Genomic DNA, 18282 nt, shown 5'->3' on the forward strand with positions numbered 1-18282 from the left:
AATGAACAAACATGATACTGCACGATATAACCAAAGGTGTGTCCAAAGAGGACCCCAATTATAATGCTATGTGTTCTAAGTTTTCCCCACTGTATAGTGTTCAGTATAGTGTTGAAAGTGAAAGAAATACACAGTCACATTAATTTTCTGACAGCAAGCATCAAATATAAGAATTTTCAAATACTCCACTCAGCTACGTGAAGTAAATGTGCAGATTGGAGAAAAAGTCAGTTGAAATGCTATTCGTTCATGTTTCTGTGCTCCAAGCTCTTGTGCCATTGTACCAGAATTGTACATTATCTGAACTGGAGTATTGACATTGGGAAAAACTTAAATTATGCAAAATGTTCAACCAAAATTTTGATCAGTTTCTATGAGCTGCGCAGTAAATCCAGGAAATCATTATGTTGATTGTAAGATTCCAAGATGTTTTTTCTTTGTTTAATTCTTCTTATCCATCTGTATTGACAAATTTGTAAAATTGACCTCACCCCAGCAAACATTTTGGAAAAAAAATGCCATTTTTTAAATGAAATAAAATCAACATTAATGTCAATTTTAAGTTTTTTTATTATTTAAAAACAACATGAAGTTTCAGTCAGGTCACATTTGCAGAAAAGTGTGAACCAAAAGTGTGGCACAGGTTTTTAAGTCTTCTATTTGAAGAAAGCAACATAAGATCTGACATTGATATTTGTGTTTTAACTCTTTTTTTTTTACGATGTTTTTGTAATGAGTTACCAAGGGCGTCAGGTGCTTTAACTCTGAAGTAACTGAGACTAGTAAATATATATATATAAAAATGTGTTTGAAAGTTAACTAAAAGTCCTGTCTTTCCTACTAACAGCTTGAATGCCATTATGCATGTGTTGGGTAATATTGGGTAAAGGGGCTGGCTGCAAGGCCCTGTCACATTCAGGTCATGTCAGGCCCCGTGTTACAGTACTGTGACAGGGGTTGATGGGTCCAACATTAAAGTTTATTATGACATTCAGGAGTAAGTTAATTCATTTAAAAGACATTACAATGCTCATGTTGTTTCTTTGTAATAATGAAAAGCTTTAAAGTTTTTACACCTGATAATTCACAAAATATTAAAGATCGTGGATTTTACTTTAGAAAAGAAAATACTGAGGTTGGACGTAAAGCAATTATAATAACTGTTTTGCGTATTTATTAATGTTCGGGTCTCTAAAATAAAATCAAGACTTTTCCGGTGAAATTCGTGCGCTTCTGGTGAGTTGACGCATTGCTAAAAGCCTTAGTCAGGCGTCTCAGTCTGGACGTGCCCTGGGTGCAGCTTGAATGTGTTGAGGCTGTTTGATTCATAAAGACGTTAATGGTTCAAACATGTTAAGTTTCTGAGCGGTGCTGTCACTCGGGCTGTCGGCTACGCACGCACACAGAGGGCAGGGAGCGCCTCTCTTTCACTTCCAGGTGCAGCGCGCGCTCTGGTCCAGTCACATTTCAACACGAACTGCTTTCAGCCTGATAAATACGCATGCGCACTACGCCTGACCCCTCCGGTTTCTGCGTGCGGTGCCACGTTAGTAGCGGTAGACACAAAATACCAGCTACTCTCCCAGCCTAAAAGAGGAAAAAAGACCAAAGCCTGGTCCAATTTCCCTAAGAAACCTCAACCGACCGTGTCTGCAGCTTCGCCTCTCTGCTAAGAGGAACATTTGATCGTAACTATGCTGAAGTTTTTGCTCATCTGTTCGCTGGCTGTGGCCAGTCAGGCTGAGATCACCGACGAAGAAGATGTCCTGGTGCTGAAGAAAAGTAACTTCGACGAGGCTCTGGTAGCTCACCCGAACATCCTAGTTGAATTCTGTAAGTAAGAAAATCTTCAGTATGAGCCTGACTAACACCATCTGTCAGTAGGCTCACCGGTTAACGGGCTAACTAGCTAAATAGAGCCTGTGGGATTGTTAGCATCAAACTTTGACACTTGGGACAAGTTGCAGCTGTTGGTGGCTAACTTAGTGATGTTGTGCTTCATTTGCCATCAATGCATGAATTAATTCCACCCTGTTGCTCACCAGCTATTTCGTCGCTGTAAAAACTAACTTCTGACTGGAGGATTATTTACCAGAGTTTATTTTTCTTTCCAAATTTGCAAGCTAGCTCTGAACAGAATTTGACCTGAATGCGGAACTTACCTGAAGAAATTTAACCTCAGACTTGTTTAAATATTAATCTATAAGATGTGCTTTTTTCACTTATTATTTTGCTGTGTAAAATGTTTGATATCTTTATTCAAACTGTTAATGATCAAGAAATAGAACAAAATCTTGATAAGATTAGCCTCAATGTACACATCCACATTGCCTCATGGATCAAATATGTAAAAAAAAAAAATAATTGGCAGAGGCATGCACATGTGTGTGTATTTTTCAACAGCTAAAAGACATTAACTTAACAGAGAATACATATTTCATAAATCAGAATCTCCTGAATTTCTCTGACAATAGTTTTGAACATTATCTTTACAAGCTAGCTTGTGCCTTTGCATCTTATTGCGTTTTTCAATTGCATACAGTTTGTTTACCACCATTTCCCATCCATGTTAGCGATGTATTAATGTTTATTTGAAGTCTTACAAACCTAAATCGAAAGAGTAGAAAGTTGGGAGTTTTTAAGTTTCGATTGTCTGCTGCGGTTTCATCCTTCATATTTCAGTTTTGGTGCAGTCTGTGTGTTATATGCACAATTGCAAACCAGCTTGTTTTCTTGCAGCTGGTTACTCTGCTTCACCACAATGGCAGGATTGTATTCAATGCCAATTCATATGCTATTATGTGGCACCTCTTTGTCGCCTGTGGGCTCAACTTTAGTTATATTGTTGAGCTGTTCACTTGTTGTGTGAAAAATTCGTGGACCAGTCAGAAATGGCCGCGGGGATAGACTCTCCAATGAGCTTGGGATGGGAGGGGTTAAGGCTTTGTTTGCTCACGTATGACTGGGCTGGGCGGGATCCGTGCTGGGATGTGGAGCTAGGTTGACGTGTACTTCACCAGAATTTTTTCCCTCCTGTTATTGATCACGAACACATATTCAAAACCTATGGTAACGTCATATCAAAGTTATAGATGTAAGTCCTGGACAGTAAAGAGGAACCATATTCCTCTCAGATGAAGAAATATTCCTGTTAAAATAGAATGATTTGCTTTTGATTTGTAGACTTTTGCGACACTTTATAATAGAAACTTATTGGACATGCACAGAGCTTCAGCACATCATTAACCTAATTCTTCTGCTTACTTTCCTAGTTTAAAAACAATGTTTAGAAACAGAATCCAAAATACTTTGTTAATACCAGGGGGTATTTGATGTAAATATTGTTTTTTACACAAACACAGCAGTAGGAAAGAAAATATGGTAGAGATAATAAAACAATTCTCAAAATAAGCAAGAAGTACTATTTATATTAAGACTGTGACAAGATGAAATGTGTTGAGCAGATATTGCACTTTGAGAACTGTGATGAACTAATATTGCAAAAGTGATATATATCTGCTGCAACTAAAGTTGTTCTTTTCCCTTATATAGTCTGACATTAAAGAGGACGCTTTGCTCTTTTTTAGAAATTGAAAGTGTTGATATAAGGGCACATCATTTGACACGTTATTTCTGATTAGGGGTTTCTCTTGTTAATAAAAGCAGTTTATTCTTCAGTATTGTCCTGCATTTTTTATTTTATTTATTTATTTATTTATTTATTCTTGCATTAGGCTTGGACTACTAGATGCATTTGTTTCCTTTAAGTTTAAACTGTTGCTTTGATAAGGCCCCAAAAGTTTGCAACGATTGGTTTGTGATGAAGTATCCTTTTTAGAACATAGGAGTCCCCAAACTGCAGTTTTCCTCACAAAGCACCCCATAAACAGATAATGTCTGTGTTACAGAGTAATAGAATAGTGTGAAAATAAATTGTCTTGTTGGTTTGTAAACCATTCATATGCTTGAACAATCAATTTTTCAGTATTTGGTGAAGAGAAAGATGTATGTTATTACATGTTTTTGTAAAGCTGCTCATCACTAGTACAATCTTATTCGGTGATTTCAATAAAAAAGGGATTAACGTCTGTACCTGAAATAAAAAAGGACAATCAGGATGACACAGAGTTCACAGCTCTTGAACACATGAACTTTGGTAATAGACACATTGCATGTTTTTTTTTCTATTCTGTATGGACTTAATGCAACCTGGCATCACAGGACCAACTCATAAATATCAACCAGGGAGACCCTCCCCTGACCAAAATGCCATCTTGTTTGTTAATAATGTTGTTTTGCTGAAGCTTCTCTGTTCACTACCTGATGGATGGTTATTAGGCTGACAATGTGAATGAGACAAAAGATTTATGATTGGCCCTTTTTTAGTCTTTAAAACATCCTTAAATCAGATCACTTACATTCTGGAGGAGGTTTGTCATTCAAGCTTTGGTTTTTAGCAATGCAAATCCCTTGTATGAAACTTGCTCAGTGTTTCCCATTTTTCTCCCACAGACGCCCCATGGTGTGGTCACTGCAAGGCCCTGGCTCCAGAGTACGCCAAGGCTGCTGGCATCCTGAAAGCCGAGGGGTCACAGGTGCGCCTGGGAAAGGTGGACGCCACTGAGGAGACGGACCTGGCTCAAGAATTCGGTGTGAGAGGGTACCCCACCATCAAATTCTTCAAGGGTGGAGAGAAGCAGTCTCCCAAAGAGTACTCTGGTGAGTATTTCTGAAATGTGAACAGTTTTAAACGAGGGGCAGCAGAGGTAGTTTTGTGTGTAACATTTCTGAATGATGTTGTTTTTTCAAGGACTGCCCTTTTTTTAATCCTGAGGTTCAACTATTCATTAAACAGAAGTTACTGCCGGAAGTTTTGTCATACTTGAGCCCTTTTTATGTTTCACATGTTCATTAAACACGATACCTGACAGCATGTTTGGTCACTTGTGCACAACAGAAGTGCCAAATTATCCTTCACTGTTGTATTAACTGGCAGCTGGCAAACAAACTCTCCTCAGTCACACATTTGACAGCTTAAAAAAACTAATAATGCAGTTATTAGTTAGTAGTCCTGCCTTAGTTAAAAGCATTTCTTTAACACTCTATGATGGGCCCCAGATGTCAGACAGGGTCATGAACTGTGGTAATTTGTTTTGTAGGTCACCGGCTCATTTTGAGGTTAGGATTCCTTCCGTGTTTGTTGTCAGAGGTTTTGCACTATCGTCTCAAATGATCTCCTCCCTTCAGAATCAGACAGACCTGATTTTTCAGCTCATTCAGACTCATAAAAATGAATTCATGAACTTTGTGTTAAAATCCTTCATTCAGGCAAACTATTGAGATGAGTATCCATAGGGTTTAACTGGAGGCACAAAGACCCACAGAGAGTAAAGTTTGTAGAAGTAAAACATGAGTCATTTAGGCTGATGTAGGAGAAAGATGCCACGCAGAACTGAAAAAGTTAGGACACAAAGCCTGAGATTCTTTAAAAAAAACTGCCAAATAAGACCTTCATCACCCCAGAACCACACAACTATACAACACCTTTTTTAAGTCAGAGGATCTAACTTTTTCTGCCCTGTGCATCTCAAGGAGTCATTTTTTTTTAAGTCAGTGATGCAACATTGAGTTTGTCCCATCAAAGCTGACTTGGTGATTATTTTTTCATTATCATGAAATGTGGCTGATGTTGTAGAATGGAGCAGACCTCACAGTCTTAAGCAGGCCCCTTTAACTTTCATCACCCTGGAAATATGATCTGCACCGCCTCTTAGAAAGTGAGTCAGCCAATCAGCTTTCAGCAACATGACTAAGACTATATGTGGGCTGGGCTTCCCCTGCACGTTCCTCTCACGCTGAAGAAGGTATGTGCAGCTCCTCACGTCCTCTCTCCTTGGCTGCCCAGACACGGGTTGGAAAGAAATGAGAGAGTATGTTGGGAAGTTTTTTTGCAACTTGTGGAAGTGAAAACCTCGACTTGACACCAGCTCCTAGAAACTCCCGTCTCCCACGTACTGCTGAGACTTTAAAGTACCTAAATTACAAGCCCGTCTCAGTGAAATTGCTGCAATGTTGCATCAGTTGTCCAGTCTCACAGCCACATCTTAATCTAAGCTCCAGTGTAATTGCATCACTCTGGTTTGATAGAAGCCTAAAACTTATTTTTTATGCTTTACTTTATATATCTGGCTTGAAGAATGTTTTCATCAGAAGTTTAATTTGAAAGTAAAAAACAAGAGTCACTTCTGGGTGAAAACTGTAGTTGGTCTGAGGTTTTTGAGAATGAGGAAGTGGTCATGAGGTATACAAGCACTGTCTCTGTTCGTTCACAGCTTCACTTTGCAAAAGGAAAAGAAGAGCGCGCTTAGTTACACTCGTATGTCCCCGAGGCACAGGAGTATTCAAGCTGAGGTCAAATGTAACTCTGAGTCTAGATGATGTCCCGTCTTTGTTTAAAGAGGAGGATGTGTCCTGTTTCGTCTCTGTGGTTGCATGCATAGAAGATTTTTTTGCTCAAAATGTTAAAACTGTAGCTGTCCCCAACAAGAAAATAACAACTCCAAGTCACACCTCACTACTGGTGTGAAATTAAAATGACATTTTCATCAGTATTCATAAAGCATGGTCACTGATAATGTGTCCACACTCAGTCTTTCTCCTGTTGCAGACTCCATCAGTGTGTGAGCACACAGAAGTGCTTGAGTTGTTGTGTTTTGCTCTCTTGCAGCTGGCAGGCAAGCAGAAGACATTGTCAACTGGCTGAAGAAGCGCACAGGCCCCGCTGTGGCTACCCTGGCGGGGGTCACAGAGGCAGAGTCTTTGATTGCCGACAACGAGGTGGCCGTCATCGGATTCTTTAAGGTACAGTCCTAATCCATCGCGGTCTCAATGTGGACAAGACTTAACTGCTGTCGTTATCACTGAAGATCACCTGCTGGTTGCTGCATCTAAAGCAAAGGTCTCGTGTGTTTGTAGGATGTAGAATCTGACGATGCCAAGGCTTTTGAAAAAGCAGCTGAAGCCACTGATGAAATCCCCTTCGCCATTACCTCAGATGATGCCGTCTACACCAAGTTTGAGATGTCAAAGGACGGCGTTGTCCTCTTCAAGAAGGTAACTTCATACCTCTGATAAGACTACAAAAAATCTTGTCCTTATTTTATATTTGTGTTCTGAAAATTCAGCTCAGAAAATTGTTTTTTGGTCTGTTTGAGAACTATTTTCTCTGAAGTTACTCATGTGCCATTAAAAGGCATGAGCCATGACCACTCAGGAACACTAGGCACTCAAATACCAGGAACTGGTCCGACTGAAAAACATCAATGTAGCAGAAATCACCTGAGCACATCCTCCTGTTCTGCTCATTTTGCCGGTAATAGCTGTGCAGACGTCAGAGCTGAACTGAACCATCACTCTGAGCATGGATAACAAGGTCAGCTGCGTCCACTATGAGTTATTAACGTTGATTTATCGAGTGCAGCACAGAGCTTTTTTCTGGAAAGTGTTCAGTGATGGAGACTGGAGAAGTCAGAGAAGGACACATGCTGGATAATAAGACTGTCCGGATAGAGATGGGGGGTGATTCAGCCAGTACACAGTAAATTAGAGAAAAAAAGTAGTGCTGTCAGGCGATTAAAAAAATTAATCTAATAAATTACAAGATTTGTAATTAATTAATCTAATTAATCGCATTTTAATGTCAGATCTGCTCAAGGTCCCAAAATAAAGAATTTGAAATCCAGGACATTAAAATTACATTAAAAGACGCTTAAAAAACAGTTAAAAATAAGGTGGGAATATATACAACACATTTTTAGGTACCCTGAGGCATAAGGAACAAATGAAAAAAGTTTTATGGTTCTATCTTTACAAAATCTACACCTAAGATAAGCTGATTTGATTTTTAGGATGTTTTGCTTCTGTTCACATTTTTACTTGATGTGGACTCAATTTTCACTGCAATATGAACTTCTATACTTCTATGAGGTCAGGAGAACCAGGGCTAAAGGCTAAAAACTGTGAGGAACTATGTACAAAACACTTTTTTCAAGTCTTGGATCAAAGAAAAGTGAAGTATTTTCAGTTTAACATGCTCTGAACACACAAACTGTTGCTCATTGGTGCAGAGCAGCCCCAAGCTGAAACATGACACCAGGAAGATGGAAGCAAATTTTCAAAGAATTCTTTAGATTTAAATACATGACGTTTTTCGATCATTCAGGGCTTGTTTGATGCAGTAAAGAGTGCAGAATTATCAGTTTTTTACAGAATTGAGCTAGAGCAAAAGGTTGATTTTCTGTAGGTTTTCAAAAAAGATGTGTGAATAAACGCGATGTGGACGGCAGTCCCCTTAACAGCGCTCTCTCCTTCCCCCAGTTGCTGACGTCAGGTGTGATACATTCAGGGACCGTCAGAAATTTGAAAATCTGACGAGAACACCACTTTTTCCATGTAGGACAAACGGTTTGTAAATGCTAGACATTTGAAAATAAGTGCGTCTTTGAACGCCCAACAGGTTTGGGATCCAGATTAATCTGCGTTTATCTTTATAACGCGTTAATTTGCGGTGCAATTAATTAATCTAATTAACGCGTTAAAATGACAGCCCTAAAAAAAAGTTAAAGAATGAAATTAGAAGGAATCTGTTTATAGAGATTTGAAGCATCAGAGTGCTGTGGATGAGAGGATGTGAACAGGTTGCAGTAGCTGTCTGTGTTACTTCAAATGTTTTGATCAGCCTTTGAAACGATCTGACCTCGTGTAGACATCAACAGACACGCTGCCGTGCACTCCCTCGTGTTTTTGGTCTGCTGCGTCAGTAACATGACCCTGTAGCCTCCACAGTGTCTTCTCCCCTGTTGCACACTGCACGTCTCAAGTGCTTCAGCGTTTCAGACGTGAGCCTGCCTCCGAGCCTGTTACCACCCCACCCTGTGAATGACCTCAGCATATTGAGCTGATCAGGATCAGGAGCTGTGTGGGGTTGAGCTGTACACCTTTTCATGGAGCACCATTAAGCTCCTTTTCTATCACAACTAACAACAATCTTTCCTGCTTTCTGTGTTTTATACTTTCCTAAATTAGCACAAGATGCGGTCTTTGGACAGAGGTCAAGGTTTTCTTTTATACAAGTTATTGATCCGATCAACACTTAACACATAGGTCAGAGATGTCTTGGCTTTCTTATCAAGGAGACCATATCTGCTGTGGATTTGTCAGGTCCGATCAAGGTCCAACCTGCCTTCAGTGCACCGGAGTGTCTGATTTTAACCCTCAAGTCTATTAATTAAATTTTATAAACTATGATTTTTCTCATATGACGTGTTTGATTTCAGCAACATCAAAGTTTGTAACGGTTCACTGAGAAAATTAGCCGAGATAAGTTTACAGAGGCAACTTTCATAATAAGATCAACAGAGAGCAAATATTTACTCTTCATTAGCGCGAGAAACCACGTGAAGCCAAACTGTTGAGCAAGTCTTTCATCATCACTGGTTGAAAATGTGTTGCTGTAAATGTTTTAAATCACACTAATATCTCTGTAATTCAGAGGCTCTCAAAGGCTCAGGGATAATCATACAGGCCAGACTCCTAATCCACTTTTATATGATCCATTTGAAATGAGTGTGAAAGTTTCTTTCTTCATTAAGTTTCTTTTTTTGTTTCAGTAACGCTCGCTGTGTGTGCATCATTATTTCACACACTGCTGTGACCGGTAATTAAATCAAATTATTATGCAGCCTCAGTTTCACCACCGCGAAACAACAAGCCCAAAATATCTCAGGCCTTGAGCTGTCGATGATCTTCTTTCATTTTGGCACACAGACCAAGGCCGAGTCCTCCCATTCTCATTGTCTGGCCTCAGATGCATGTGTGTAACTTTACCCCGACACAAACAGCGCCCACATGAGGGCTTCCCCCTCCTCTCCCTGTCTCAATAACCAGCAGGGGTCTCACACTTGTTTATCGCAACACGGGGGTTAGAGGTTCAGATTTCTTATCCTTGGTGAGTCTCTGCAGGGCTGGCAGCAAGCCACCAGCCAAATGTGTGTTCTGCTATTGTGTGCCAGTCAGAGCAGTTTGGCATGATGAACGGCAGCTATTCTTAACACTTCATAAAGGTCCGCTTGGGCTTCTAGCCTGGTCCTCAGCTGGGGTTATCAGGGGATTTCAGAGTGGTTTGTCTGGTAAATCTATGTTTGGTGTTCATAGGCAGATCAGACTGTTGGATAATGACTGTTGCTAAATGTTTCCCCGTCTCCTTTACAGTTTGATGAAGGGCGTAACACCTTTGATGGGGCAGTGACCAAAGAGAACCTCCTGACCTTTGTCAAGTCCAACCAGCTGCCTCTGGTCATCGAGTTCACTGAGCAGGTAACTACTGAGGCACAGCAAAGTGACCTTTTACGCCTTTGTTTTCTTTTTCTGTTTTAGTCTGCACATTAATCATGTCAAACTGTAAGCCCTGATACCACCCTGTATGTTAAACACATATCTGATATTTTTCTATTTTTCTTTCTGCAGACTGCTCCTAAAATCTTTGGTGGAGAAATCAAGTCCCACATCCTCATGTTCCTGCCCAAAACTGCCTCTGACTTCCAGGACAAAATGGATCAGTTTAAGAAAGCTGCAGAGGGATTCAAGGGCCAGGTGGGTAAACTGCTGTGTGAGGTTAAGCCGTACACTTTCAGATCTTTTTCTACCAAAAGCAGGACATCGCTCCTGTTTCCTGTTTTATAACTTGATGAATTTAGAAAGCGATTAGGTGTTATGACAGAGTTCGGTGTTATCATTGAATAAGTTATTGACTCCAACAATATTTCACCAAATGTTCAGCAATCTCTCAGCTTTCCCACAAAGATAACTATATCTGCTGTGGATTTGTCACAGTCAAGTGAATTTAAATCCAGTTGTAGTGTAATTTGTGCACATTTCTCAAGTCTTAATCCTTTGTAAACAGACCGAGAGATTGTTTACATGAGCCTGTTAAATCTTGATTCAGTACACACAGCTAAAAGCTAAGCCTTTTGTGCCATTAGTGATGACATCCTGTAGGTAGCAAAGTTAGCAACAGACCGGCAGGAAATCATTGTTTACTCAAAAAAAAAAACAGAAAAAAATGTCTTGTGGAAATGGATTTGCATAACTGTATAAGACACGTGATGATTCTCAAAGTGATGAAGCAGAAAAAACTTGGCACATCTGATTTATAAAACAGGTGCACGTGAGAGAAGTGAGAGCCAATCAAAACTGGCTCCTGGACTACAAATCTGCCCGCTAAGCATGTCCACATGGATCAGTTGTCAGCCAGGGGCATCTAACCCAGGGGGTCACCATGAAACATGCATTAAATTTCAAACACCATCCTGATCCCTGAGTGTGATATGAAACCAAGATTTGTTGCATTTCTACAGTCAGTTTTGTTTCAGGACTAACTGTTTTAAAGGCTTTAGAGTTCTTTTTTTTTTAATTCACAACTTGAATATCAGAAATCACTGACAAAGCTTGATATATGTTCTGGTAAACAGCATTTTTATCAACTACCTCCCATCCTCTTCTTCCTCTCCTTCCAGATCCTGTTCATCTTCATCGACAGTGATGTGGATGACAACCAGCGGATCCTGGAGTTCTTCGGCCTGAAGAAAGAGGAGTGTCCTGCCATCCGCCTTATCACCCTGGAGGATGAAATGACCAAGTACAAGCCTGAGAGTGACGCCATCACAGCAGAGAGCATCACCAGTTTCTGTACACAGTTCACAGAGGGCAAACTCAAGGTGAGGACACCTGTTACTCAGAACTACACGTTCAGGTGAATTTAGTGATATGATAGTTTTCTAAACCTTTCCCTTCTTTTACAGCCCCACCTTATGAGCCAAGACATCCCTGAAGACTGGGACAAAAACCCTGTCAAGGTTTTGGTGGGAAAGAACTTTGAGGAGGTTGCCTTTGATCCATCCAAGAACGTCTTCATTGAGTTCTGTAAGAGTCTCTTCTTCTCAGCAGATATTTCTCTTTGAACAGAAGAAAACAAAGGGAAGAGTTTTTAATCACTGGGGGGGGGGGGGTTTCCCAAAGTCAGCTGCAGATTTAGCTGAGCTTCTGGTCTAAACATCTGAAACATGAATCTTGTCCTTTCTTACTTTCCCGTGCTAAGCCCTCCACAGATGCCTGGCTGTTGATTCTGAGGGCTCTTTCCTGCCCTGCAAATTAATTTGTCACCAGACACTGTTGTTGAAAACATCCTGTTAAATTTAGCCACCAGATTATTTTTATCCCTACCTACATCCAGATTTGGACTATATTTGGAGGAATTTTCCATTACTTGTCATTTAAATACAGTTTATGGCCAGTCATGCACGGTGGGGAAGACCCAAATTCCCTGACGGGTGAGGGGGACATCTAGGCCATGAATATGAGACTGCACGTGACGCGCTCGTCGTGTGATTACCCTGTTTCCAGCCAGCCAAACACATATCAAAAATCAAAGGGGTCACATTTTAGTGGTTACTTTCACCTCTTTATGGCTGTTCTGAAGTGTCTGTCCTTCCATAATTGGATGAGAATCCTGATATGCTGTATCCAACTTTAAATCAGGAGTGAGCAACTCATCCAGCAAACCCTGCTTTAAGTCTACTTCACTTAACACAGGGTATCTGCGGGGTCTTAAAAAGTATTAAAAGTTGATAAATCAATTTTGGGAAAATTAAGGGCCTTGATAAGTATTAAAAAGTCTTAATTGTGGTTTTACGAGGTATTGAGTTTCATAGGTATTCAAGCTTTGACCCAAAAAATATCCATGAATATTTTTTTTACCTCCTTGCAACTGTCCCCTGATTGGGACGTTCAACATTCAGCCGATAAAGTTCTAAATTAGAAAAGAAAAGAATAGAGTTACTTTATTGATCCCAAACTGGAAAATTGTTGTGTTAACAGCAGAAATCGATGGAGTCAGTAGAAAAAATACAAAAATAAAAAAGAATAGAATAAAAAAAAATACATAAAGACTCTAGTTACAATAAAATACAACAATAAGGATTGTGAGCGGTATAAACACCAGCTACAAATGAATGTCATTTCTAGTTTCATAAAGAAAAATTAAATACAAAATTAAAGCAAATCACACAATCTCCTTAAAAAGGTATTGAAATCAACCTCAGGATTTTAGCATATACCCTGTTACAAAGCACCATAACTACTGAAATCAGCTTCAGCTTTATCAAAGAGGACCTGAAAGTTGACTCCTTCCATTTGACTTGACTTCTTGTTTACAAAAAGACATTTGTTTATCCTTCAATATATACATGAATCAAGAATCATACCATACTCTCTAAATGATTTTGAGCTTGACTAACTTGTATGTATGTTTTGTGGTACTTCAGATGCCCCTTGGTGTGGACACTGCAAACAGCTGACTCCTATCTGGGAGAAGTTGGGAGAGAAGTACAAGGACAGCCCTGACACCATCGTGGCTAAGATGGACTCCACAGCCAATGAGATCGAAGCAGTCAAAGTCCACAGCTTCCCCACGCTTAAATTCTTCCCTGCAGGAGATGACAGAAAGGTGAGAGCTCAGGACTCATATTTGATCTACGAGCAGACGGAAAGATTCACGTTAGTCGTCTGTAAAAGTCTCCATCTGTGATCTTCAGTCCTTCCTTCTCTGCTTGGGTCAGCCATCTTTGTGATAACTTGCCCTTGCAGTTGTGAGTTATAGTGATCCGGGTTTTTATTTGGATCCAAAATCTCTGCCAATTTGGCCCCTAACAAGCCTGAGTGTCGCTTGACTTAGCAGCTCCAACACGTGCAGAAACCTGAGCTTTCTGGCCTCGTTGGTTCCTGCACAATCATTTTGGTGTTTGTTTCTAACAGATTTCTGCTCATTAACTTCGCTCTCACTGAGGCTGCACCTGCTTTTCTCTCTCCATCGTGTGTTTGTATGGGAGAGGCCTTCACGTGCCGGCACAGTGATCTTAAATGAGAAGTATATTCTGAGGCTACCCCATAGTAAGTCCAAGGATTAGCATCTGACCTTACTGAGATGAAGCATGTTGGAGACCGAAGAGGCAGCTAAGAAAGGATGAGGCTGCAGTTATGAGTCACTAATGTGGTGTCCTTTGGTTGTCCTCTTCATGCACCACCTTATTTTAGCCCTCATCCCTCTGGGCTGTTGCTATGCTTCTTCTAATAGCTCACCTCTGGGAAACTTACTGAAATCAAAGTTCAAAAAGGTTACGCTCTGATTGTAAAGAGCATCATCAGGTGTCTGAGGCTCTGCACTTCATAGACGTTGTTTTGGGATTGGGGAACATAACACAAAGCCTTTTGTTTACCAGAAATGATGTGTGATCAACAGGTTATTGATTACAACGGTGAGAGAACATTGGAAGGTTTCACCAAGTTCCTTGAGAGCGGCGGTAAAGATGGCGGTGCTCCTGCAGCAGATGACGAGGATGATCTGGATGCAGAGGTAAGATACGCTTCATAAAGAAATAAAGCAACACCAAAAATAAAAAAGGCATAAATAAATCTGTTAGCTGCATGGACTTGTGTGTAAGCCCTCTGATCAGTGTGTGACTGGATGTAAGAATTACTGAATTCACTGGTTTCAGGCCTGCAGCAGCTACATGGACAAGGGATGAGTACTGACCAGATTCTGTCTGTGGTACTGATTACCGATTCACTTAAAATCAAAAGATACCATCTTTAGGTACCTAAACACATCCCTATGACTGTGACAGAGTGTTAGAGTAGGCCATTTTCCATACTGGACATGAACACAACATTGTAAGGTTATAGAAGACTAAAAATATCAAATTGAAAAAAACGTTGAGATTTTATTATTCAACAAATCAATATTTGTTAATACATAAACACACAAAAGTACCAAAAATTGGTACCGTTAAGTACTGAAACTGATAGCCAAGTGCCAGGCAGTGGTACCGTAATTTTTCAAATGTGAAAGGTACCCATCTCTTACAGGGACCAGATAGTTTTCAGTTTTAGGGACAGCTTCATATTTTACACTGCACTCAGGAGTGAAGAAAATAAAAAAAATCTCACTTACTTTATGATAGAGGACCTGTCCATGTGTTTGGTTATGACTGTAGCTGCCCTGTATGATCGGTTAAATCTTTTCCTTTCCTGACGTTGGTTCATACTTGCTTTATGAGTTAATTCTATTAATAAAATTCTCCATGCTGGAGGGAAAGTAGAGACGTCAGATCCAGGTGTGCACATGCACAGCACGAGACCTCCTTTTGGAGGCATATTTTAAATCCTGTCTGAAGCTTCCCAGAATAGATCGAAGGGTCCGTGAGGATTTAAGAGTGCAACCTTAGAACTGACCCACTTCCTGCTTCATTTTTGAGGGGGGTGTTTTACGACGGAACCAAAGTGAACTTTAAGAGTAAACTGTTTTAATCCCAAATGTTTCCCTACATGCTCCTCTTCCCTTAGACCTCCCAGTACATAATTTTCATTATTTATGTCATATTTGTATGTTATTTTATTATTTTTAATTAATTTTAAATTGTGTTTTTCTTCTTTTGTTTCAGTTACTTTATTATTTTGTTCATATTCTTTCATTGTAAAACTTGAATTGGCTTCCCCAAGTCAAACCAACTCATCAAGAGATTCCAGAGGTTAAAAATAGTGCGGCAGCTTTTGTTGTCAGTGGGATTAAACAGGTTAAAAGATTGAGTATCAGGTACAGAAAATGTTATTTTCTTGATAATTTTGAAAGATAAACGTTAGCTTCTTTTTCACTCCCCTTTGTACAGATGCAGTATGTGACGATGATGCAGAAGCTTAATAAGCTCTCTATACATCAGTCATAGGTGCTCTACAGCTACAGTCACTCACATGTGGAGAGTTGTTAGGGTCTTGTTTACACGCCCCATCCCACCCGACCACTGTCACCATTGTCACCACTCCTTCTCAGAAGTCTAATTGCAGCCCAGCTGAATGCTGTGCGCTAATGCTATCTGCAGCTGTTCAAGCTATTCGCTGACCCTTGCCCAGAGATGTGAGCCCCTGATAGAATCTGCACGTGCAGCTTGGTCGCCAACACTTTGGCCTTTCTGCGTCGAACACTTCTCCTCACCCTGCTTACCCTCAGGCGAGACACGAAGGAATGGCTTTAGCATAACCTCACTCTGCATATAGATGACATCCTCTTTCTGTGTAGACAGAGTGGATTACTCACTCTGCTGACAGAGGATTGATTTGATTTGTTCAGACAGTGATTGTAGCCACTGATAGCCTTAGATTGGAAACATGCGCTTACTAAAACAGCCTGTTAAAGTCCTCCCTGCAGGTGATAAGACTTTGATATAATTCAGGTATTTTAGTGCAGACATTAGATTAATGAGGAGCGCTTTCTAAAGGAGGTACTGGTTTGGAAGAACCACAGTGATGGCAGTGTCAGGGATTCAAGCACTAATGAAAAAGGCCCACTCCTCTGAGCCTGACAGCAGTCTGACAGCAGTCTGTCAGCCCCAGCTCAGAGTGAAATGTGAACTAATGGTTACATATGGCTCTATATTCAGCTCTGCCCATCTGTCTATAGGTGTATTATATTGCCCCTCATGAGAGCACCAGCTGCACACCCCGACAGTGATGTTGCAGTTTTATGTGTTGCATGTGAAATGGGATCTCACGTCTCACCTTTTCTGTGTCTGAGATTGCTGGGGGAGTTTTTCTTTTTTTTCCACACCTGTATTTTTTTCCCCTGCTTGTTATAATAAAAGCATCATCAGCTCATGGGGACTCTCTCTTAAAGACTGTTTTCTCGTCTTCTCTCCAGGATCTTGAGGATATGGATGATGGTGGGGACGAGGGCTCTGATGAGGATTTAGATGGACACGACGAGTTGTAAGAGCTGGCAGAGTCGAGAAGAAGAGGAGACAAGTCCCGCCCCAACCCTTCCGACCAGTCACCATCACCACCTTCACTTCCTTTGTGGACCTTCCCTGTCCTTTGAACATTAATACTTCCCCTTAAATGGCCTTTCAGTCAGTCAGTCAGCCGGCCTGCAAGCCTGCCACCGGTTAGTCAGTCAGTCCATCAGTGGCGGGGCCTTTTTAGCCGGCCATAACTCCAACCTCACAACTTTTCTTCTGTCCAGACTGGTTTTGTCCCACCTTGGAGGACTTTGTGGAATGGCGCAGCACCTCTATGGAAGACCTCAATGCCTTCTGTAAAGCTCCATATCAGCTGTTTGCCTTGTATATTTCAAACCAAATGTAAAAATGGCATTGAGGAACAGTTTTGAGAATGTTTTCTTGTGTTCCCGATGAATCGTTCCCCCCACTCTTTAATGAAAAAAAAAAGAAGAAAAGGCCTTGTTCAGTGAAGGTTTGAGCTCATCGAGTGCTTTCACCTGTATCTGAGGGTAAGGGGGGCTGCCAGCGTTGTCTCCCTCTAAAAAAGAATCCAGAGGACCAGAGTTTTTGTGTGGTGGTTTTGTGAGGACTGATCTCTCAGGGGGACAAGGGGCCATCCTTATAAATGTGTTTATTTTGCAAAGTTTTCACTAAAATTACCCCACAGAGCTTGTTCAGTGTAGCACAAAGGGCCCCCCACGGTAGCTGAGACCAATTATTTACTTTCTTTTGGTGAGGGGGGAGTTTACTTTGTTTTCATGTCTTCATTCCCAAATAATTTGTCATTGAAGTCTCCTCGTTTCTGCACGGCTACTGACTATTTTCTAACAAGAACAAAAGTTAACTTTTCTTGGGGAAATCTTATTTTATTTAATTGCTTTCACCTTGAGGTTTTTGTTCTATTTTTTATCGTAGGACTTGTCATTTTTAATGATGTACCGTTGTGCCCAGCTGTAGCCAGTTGGTCCTGCTGGGGCAGAGTTGGCCCATGGATAAACTCTCAGACCTGGGTTGGTTTCTGGAGCCAGTTCTGATAGGTCGCACTGCATTTATGCCTAATCAGAGATTTATCACGTTTACCACAGCAGACACGGTTTACTGGTCGGGTTGGTCTGAGAGAAGTGTCTATTCTATTTGACGTGGGGAGGGAACTGTTGCACAGCCCCACCCCTCACCTCTACTGCACCTCCGTCATCCTCAGAAGCTCCACCCAGTCACCTTGATGCCACAGCAGTGTGTGTGTGTGTGTGTGTGTGTGTGCGTGCGCGCGTGTGTTTATGTGTGTGTGTGTGTGTGTGTGTGTGTGTGTGTGTGTGTGTGTGTGTGTGTGTGTGTGTGTGTGTGTTGTAAAAATGATGTTCATTAACAGGAGAGTGTATGTGCTGTGTTGTTTGGCAGA

The 18282-nt window shown here is 40.8% G+C and overlaps 1 protein-coding gene across 1 annotated transcript; it reads left to right on the forward strand.

Annotated features, from left to right (window-relative positions):
- Positions 1-1502: 1502 nt before the first annotated feature.
- Positions 1503-18221, forward strand: p4hb (prolyl 4-hydroxylase, beta polypeptide). The gene is made up of 11 exons (XM_074665101.1): positions 1503-1833; positions 4513-4719; positions 6728-6861; positions 6976-7113; positions 10270-10374; positions 10525-10650; positions 11574-11774; positions 11859-11979; positions 13380-13561; positions 14354-14467; positions 16805-18221. The coding sequence occupies exons 1-11, from the start codon at positions 1695-1697 to the stop codon at positions 16874-16876; spliced, it is 1539 nt and encodes a 512-aa protein (XP_074521202.1). The 5' UTR covers positions 1503-1694; the 3' UTR covers positions 16877-18221.
- Positions 18222-18282: the final 61 nt, after the last annotated feature.

This window comes from Halichoeres trimaculatus, unplaced genomic scaffold (assembly GCF_033239565.1).
Source record: "Halichoeres trimaculatus isolate MK-OKI-2021-1 unplaced genomic scaffold, fHalTri1.1 fHalTri1_scaffold_2, whole genome shotgun sequence".
NCBI classification, from domain to species: Eukaryota; Metazoa; Chordata; class Actinopteri; order Labriformes; family Labridae; genus Halichoeres; species Halichoeres trimaculatus.

Bases quoted from the DNA above. Each gene is read 5' to 3' on its own strand.
- p4hb (XM_074665101.1), top strand. From the start codon at position 1,695: ATGCTGAAGTTTTTGCTCATCTGTTCGCTGGCTGTGGCCAGTCAGGCT. The intron at 4,720-6,727 runs GTGAGTATTTCT...GCTCTCTTGCAG, and splicing joins GTCTCCCAAAGAGTACTCTG to CTGGCAGGCAAGCAGAAGAC. The intron at 10,375-10,524 runs GTAACTACTGAG...TTCTTTCTGCAG, and splicing joins TCATCGAGTTCACTGAGCAG to ACTGCTCCTAAAATCTTTGG.